Source organism: Triticum dicoccoides, chromosome 1B, assembly GCF_002162155.2.
Source record: "Triticum dicoccoides isolate Atlit2015 ecotype Zavitan chromosome 1B, WEW_v2.0, whole genome shotgun sequence".
Taxonomy (NCBI): domain Eukaryota; kingdom Viridiplantae; phylum Streptophyta; class Magnoliopsida; order Poales; family Poaceae; genus Triticum; species Triticum dicoccoides.
Genome location: NC_041381.1, coordinates 159834216 through 159841423, shown reverse-complemented (window position 1 = coordinate 159841423; position 7208 = coordinate 159834216). Strand labels below are relative to the sequence as shown.

At 50.7% G+C, this 7208-nt stretch overlaps 1 protein-coding gene across 1 annotated transcript; it reads left to right on the top strand.

Annotated features, from left to right (window-relative positions):
• The first annotated feature begins 4858 nt into the window (after positions 1-4858).
• On the top strand, positions 4859-6542 carry LOC119303133. Its single transcript, XM_037580225.1, has one exon. It carries the CDS (start codon positions 4947-4949, stop codon positions 6153-6155), a length of 1209 nt encoding a protein of 402 aa, XP_037436122.1. The 5' UTR covers positions 4859-4946; the 3' UTR covers positions 6156-6542.
• Positions 6543-7208: the final 666 nt, after the last annotated feature.

The following is a 7208-nucleotide window of genomic DNA, read 5'->3' as shown; positions in this document are numbered from 1 at the left end:
GACCGCTGATCCCCGTAGCTGCTGAGACTCAGGTTGATTTGCAAAATCGGTCTGAGGATCAAGTCCTAGCTCGGCAGAATACTTCGGGACACAAAAAGCGGCGTGCTCAGTCCTCAAGACTCAGGTTGGGTGCGGCCGACCAACCTGAGGATCAAAATCTCCTCGGAAACTGTATTGCACTTAAAATTTTCTGCATAGAACAGGCAATGCAGTAGCCCCCGAGACACTGGTCGGGTGGCAACACCAGATCAGGGGATCGATGTGCCCCTTTAATTTTTGTAAATAATAAGCCTGAAGCCTAGTAGCCCCCAAGCCTTAATGCGGGCACGGGAGGCCTAATTAAGGATCGACATCCATAGTAAAATCACAAATTATGTGTAATGACTCTATGTATCCAAGTACTTTACGTCATTAATGCTCAGATCCGCATTGCACAAAACTTTGTTGACCGACCATCGGCTTCTACCTCCTCGGCCAATAGCCGAGGAGTGTTTGTCATACTTTATGAAGCCTTTATGAGGGCAAAAATTTACAACAAACAAGGCAATCTGGCCATACAGTTTTATAAACAAAGGTACGCAGAGAGACATGTTATATTACTGTTTAACAGAAGAAATGTCTTCCAAAGAAAATAGTCCCGCTATCGGTTCCTTTTTTGGGTTGTCATGCTAAGCATGATCATGAAACCTCAGCTCCAATGTAAGAGGAAAATATCGATGATTTAGTTTGGGAGGCCAGTGAATAGCCCCCGGTAGTGTTCGGCGACAGTCGAGGTCAAGCCGTAAACACGTCGGCCATTGTTATGAATGGCCCGTCATTTAACGCCGTCCTCGGATCGCCGACCAGTTTACGCTTATTGTGACAGTCAGTTTTCGGCTTTCTCCACTGAGGTGCTTAACCATGTGAGCTGGAAGCACAATCACAGTGGTTCTCCCTTTGCACACCTAGCCGAACAAAGCGGAACATAGGAGGCAAGCGCAGGAGCCGGGCAACCCAACTATTTGACCGAAGACACAATTCAAAACCGATGCATATATAGCAATATCCGAGAATGTTTTTACCGAATTTCTAAAGGTGTCCGGTGTTGCACTGCGAGACTTGTGCTGAAAACACACAATTAGTTTAAAAGTGCCATGGGCTCGAAAAGCCAAAAACTTATTCAAAAGGTTAATGTCCGAACTAGATCAAGTGTTCGGTGCCAATCCGAAAATTGGACTTTAGAAGAAAAAAAAGGTGCTTCTGCCGTGCTTTAACATGACACATCCTATCTCAAAACTTCAAGCGGGTCAGCCTACGGCTTCAACCTCCTATCCCGAAGGCAGAGTACTTCTTACTAGGCCAGTTTAGCAAACTAAACTCTAGCGGCTTTGAGAGAGAAATTAGGCTCCCCGGCTAGTGACCGCACACTTGTGTTGAAAAAAGGAGTGATAAATAATAATAAAAATGTTGCAACGACTATGAAGAAAAACACTTATCATAAAACGGCTCATATAAATTTAAGAGCCCCCAAGTGACTTGGGTAAAAGAATGATTGCATGTACCGAAGTACTTATATCATATCAATGTTCAACCGAACTTTAAACGCGTCTTAACCGACCGTCGGCTTCTCCCGCTTCGGCCAAGGACCAAAAAGTGTTATGTACTCCATCTGTCGAGAATATCGACGGTGTTTCCAATAACCAGGCAATTAGGCCATAAGGCTGTAACAGACAAAGCACGCTCAGGGAACTTATGTTATATTACTACGAAGAGTAAGAAGCATCTTCGAAGAAAATAGTACCCCCACTGATACCTTTCTTCGGTGCTCATTGTTATTATGAGACTTGTGCAATAGATTTTTTGTACTCATGAGTTCCGTTGTGTGCCGACCATGATTGAAAACAATAAGAGCGCTAGCTTTCGGCTTCACCCAGTCTGAGGTCCGGCTCGGTTGACCCGATCGTGACAATCGCAGAGGTGCTCCCTTTACTTCCTAGCCGAACAATCGGGAACGTAGGGGTAAGCACAGGAGCCAGGTAACCCAGCTTGCAAATCGCTTAAGTCAATATGGTGCATATTGTGGCGTAATACACGAACAAGGAACGAAGCCGTACAAGTATAACCATATGCAAGAGGAAAAAGCTTCATGAAGGAAGCCCCCAAGTAAACGGGGTATTTGAATTTGCGCGTCACAAACAAAGTTTGGACAAGGAAATTTTTACAAGCAACTTTTTTCCAAAAAAGTATAATGCTTGGCTGAGCCGAACACAAGTTAAAAATTTAAAACTTTGAGCATGAAGACAACTTAGCTGGTTAATGTGTTCGGTATTGATGACGCAATCCGAGCTTGATGCGGGACAAGGTTCCATCCCCGAGCGAGTCCCGAGGTGGCGGAACAAAGAGCTCGGCACTCCGAAGTGGTGACATAGCACGGTCAATGCAGGTCGGCAGGGTAATGCCGAAGTCCCCGGTATGGGGTAATGAAGTGTTGACGAAGCCCCCCGTCCAGCCGAGGTGACGCCAAAGGATATAGTCCGGTTGGATCATTTTCCTGTGCACAAAAAATAGTGCAAACCAGAGATAATAGTAATAATAATAAAAATAAAATAAAAAATCGTTGCATAACAAATAATTTATGCAAAGTGAGTAATAAAAGAAATATGGCCTAGCGCCGAAGTCAATGTCGATGCAGGGCGGCGGCGTGATGTGGTAAAGGCATGGCAAGGCCTGAATTCACAGGTCGGTTTGAGTTCCGGATGCGGCGTTCGCCGGACTATGTACGGAAACTGACCGAACCACCATGCGACCGTCGTTAATGCGGCCACCATTTGATAGACCTGCGTACATATGACAGACAAACCAGAGTAATAATTCATTGGGAAAAATGAACCCTAACAAGCAAAAAATACTAGGATTAATAGCACCTGACTTATTTGTTGTAGCAATCTGAAGAAAGGTGATTCCCAAAATTGGGACTCGATCCGCACACCTATCGCCTGATGGGCGATAAAGCAACGGCATGGCGATGCTGGCAAAGGTTGGCTCGCCGAGGCAAAGCCCTCGGTCCAGCTAACGTGACGGAGTTGGTCGGCCAGCGACGCTTGAAGTCTCCGGAGTAGGTTGATGAAGAGATGATGAAGCCCCCGGTCCAGCGATGCAGGTTGTGACGTGGTCGATGCCGGCTTGATGAAGTGACCGTGTGGCGATGCAGGTGTGCCCGCTCCGTGTAATCCGAAAATAGTTGGCCGCTACTGACGGTTTTGACACGGGCAAGGGCCATCCGTGCACCCTCTATGCATGCCGACCGCTTCATCGCCTTGATATGCGGAACCGCATCAAGGAACTGCTGCACCAAGCCAAAATAACTCTCCGGCTTGGGCCTGTCCGGCCACAGATGAGCCAAGACATCCTTCATGGCAAGTCCGGACAACCTGTTCAGCTCAGCCCACTCAGCCAATCGATCAGTTAACGGAAGTGGACGCTCCGGACTATGGAATTGACCGCTTGGGTATTGGCCGCTACTGACGGTGTCCTGGACTAGGGGATACTCAACGCGTCGTCTCCCGATCAATTGGATTGGGCCGAGGACCCCCATGGCCGTATATTCATGGGCCAGTCCGGACAGCTGCCGCATACAAGGAAGAATCCACAAGACTTGGCGATCAAGACAAGGACTCCTCCCCCACCAGCGTATTCGGCTAGGACTCTTGTTATCCTAGGCCTCTGGTGGATTATATAAACCAGGGCCAGGCTAGTCGATAGATATATACAACAACAATCATACTATAGGCTAGCTTCTAGGGTTTAGCCTCTCTGATCTCGTGGTAGATCAACTCTTGTACTGCCCATATCATCAATATTAATCAAGCAGAAGTAGGGTTTTACCTCCATCGAGAGGGCCCGAACCTGGGTAAACATTGTGTCCCTTGCCTCCTGTTACCATTGATCCTAAGACGCACTGCTTGGGACCCCCTACCCGAGATCCGCCGGTTTTGACACCGACAGCGGGCACGACCGGCATGGGTGGTAACGTGACCTGGGGAACGGTGAGCGTGGGCACGGCCGACATCGGTAGCATTGTGACCTACGGTGTGGTGAGCGCAGGCCCTGGTGGCATTGTAGCCAAGGAAAGCTTGGTGCAATGGCCCCGACTGGACGAACGTGCTCCCCGGCGCGCGGCGTTTCCAAGCGAGAGCGTGCACCGCTTTCAGCGAAACCATCGCCACCGTTTGGCGGCTTCCTTAACTTCTCCTCTTTTAAGTCTCGCCTTGCTGCCGTCCGTCGTGTCTCTCCACTCTTTGACGCCTCTGACAAGGTGAGGTTGCTAACACTAGAGTTGGTGCTGGACGATGGGCGCGGAGGTGGCTATGGTGGCGAGGGCGCCGGGCAAGAAGAGGACGTCCACCACACGCTGCTGCACCTGCTCCAGCTCGATAATCCCGACGACGCCTTCGTGTTTGCCGCGTTGGCCAGCAAGCTGCCATTGCCGGAGACCGAGGCCGAGAGCAAGAGGTCTTCACGTTCGCAGATGACAGACGCCGACGAGCGCACCTACGAGCGGGCTCACATTCGCGGACGCCACATTTGAGAAATGGAATCCCACCTATGCCCAAATAACCCACATAAATTATAGTGAAGCCTTGGCTATCACCCATCAAAATGTGTTGGAATTAAGTGGGCTGTGGTGGGACACCTACTATCAGTCCCACTAACCTGACCGCGAGGGGGCGCTTTTGCAAGCCTATGGGGCCGCAACGGCTGGAGAGATGCTCTAGCAACCCAAACACGAAGGTCACCTCTCTCCCTGTTTTCACTTCCACATACACGATTTCCCGTCCCCGCACCAAATTTCAAAAGGAAAGCGTTCGACCCCAGCCACACGCGCGCAGATTCCCCTCTCCTCTCCGCCCCTCCCCCGCGCACGCGCCTTCAAACCCTAGCTGTCAAGCTCCGTCCCTCCTCCTCTCATGGCGTCCCCGCGTACGCCCGACTCGCCCCGTGGCCTCATCTTCGCGCCCGGCGACGCCGACCTCATCACGATCTACCTCCAGCGCAAGATCTCCGGGCTCCCGCTCCCCGTCGCCGCCGCCCCGTACATCCACAACGCGGACGTGTACGCGGCCGAGCCCGCGGCGGTCGTCACCGGCCTCCTCCCCGCCTCGGCGAGCAACGACGGGGAGGGCAGGGAGTGGTACTTCTTCACCTCCGTGCGGGCCCAGAGCAGCCGGGACACCCGCAGGTGCCGCGCCGTCGCGGGTGGGGTCGGCACCTGGCATTCGGAGAAGGCGCGGTGCGACGTGCTCGACGCGGGCGGCGCCGTCGTCGGGTACCGCCAACCCTTCACCTACGAGCCCAAGAACGGCTGGCTGATGCTCGAGTTCAGCCAAGAAGACCCTCGCCCCGGCGAGGCCATGCCCGCACTCTGCAAAATCTACAAGAAGCGTCGTGCTGGCCGGTCCGCCTCGAAACCCATTTCGTCTGGGTCGTCGTCGATGTCCGGATCCAAGAGGAAGGCGGCGGCCGCGGGCGAGCGCTCCGGCGAGGGCTCCTCGGCCCGCGTGAGGCGATGCCTGCAGTTCCGTCCGTCTCCTGCCGCACCAAATCCGCCCACCCTGGTTGCTACATCGGGGATTCAAGAAGCGTTCTTGCTTCCAGTCGAGCGGCCGCAGGCAGAGCAAGAACCGCAAGAACCGCCGGTACGCAGAGCACCCACAGCCACACCGCTGATTCCCAGCTTCTCCATGGGCGCCAACCCTTCCCTGACCTTCGACGGCACCGCCTTCCTCCGCCGCGCCCAAGATTCGCCCACGCCAGCGAATTCGGACCTGAGCGGCACGTCGACGGCACTGCTGGGCAATTACGAGCTCGTCTCACCAGCCAGCTCCGAGCTGACCTGCTACAATGCCATGACTCCCCCGAGCGATAACACCGGCGCTTGGGCCTTCCAGCCGTCCGCCCTGACCTCCTCCAATGGCACCACCTCCCTCCTCCCTGGCCAAGATTGGGCCACGCCAGAGTCGTCACAAGTCAGTGAGGCATCGACGGTGGAGAGCTACAGCTGCTTCTCGCCCGACCACGCCACATCCAGGCCCACCACACTGCCGATCAGCAGCGGCACCGGCTATTGTTGGTCTTTGCCGCAGTACAGCGAGCTATCGGCAATTTTTGGCGCCTGATCGAATGCTTTGATACGCTTCCATGCTAGGCTGAGAGGAGTATGGGTCTGCCTCCTTTAGTTTGTAGGGATTTTTGGCCATACTTGATTGTTCTTGCTAGACTTGTTCAGCAGCAACTCTGCTTTCTGTTGGAACCGACATTTTAGCGGTCCTCCGGCGATGTAACTGGGATGCACACAGCAAACGTAGCTGTGGATCCTTCATTGTGCACTCTTCCTATAGCCTTTTCCATATGATTTTGTGTCTCCTGTGCCTAATTTTTCTGATTGCTGTGATCGAATTCAGTGAGCATTTCTTTTTTTGGCTTTTGGCCTAGTGAAGAGTAAATTAGGCTTGGTTTCCTTGTAGGATTTTTCAAATGAAGAGTGAGTGATTATCCTGACGTGTTAGTTTCTGTGCCTCATTATTGCAGGATTAATCCCTTTATCTGAAGCTGATGGCCTTTTTTCGTTCATTTTGTCATATTTGTATAGTTTACAATTCTCGCAGCTGAATGTTGTTTGTTTTGCTTATATATCCAAGAATAATTTATGGTATCCACATGATAGGTGTTGATATGCTATTACTGTTATTGACACAACAAAGTCTTGCCATCAATAGTCACTTTTTTTTTCAGTTCAGACATAATGTAGAGCTTACTGAAGTAAAACAATGTATATGTTATTAGCTGTCATGATGTTCAAGTCAAAGTTGTCTTGTTTCATATCACTGACTGCACCTTTGGTCGTGACACGTCAAGATAAGTGTTCTATGTTCGCATCAGTTCTCTGAATTTCAAGTAGTACCTAAACCAATTGATCTCATATCTTATTAATGTAGCTTCTTAATAAAGAGCCGTTCTTGTTTGTTTGCTGTTGTTGCTTACCTTTTCTTACCGCACCCCTTTAAAACTTATCTGAATCTTAAAGCAATTTTTGAAGGGTATTTACGTACTTGCATTGCGATGGATATGTTACAAGAACTCAAAATTTTCTCTGATTTTGTGCAAAATAAAATCTGCATGTGTTCAAAACATGTAAATTAGAGTGTGTGATTTGGTCTAGAAATTATTTG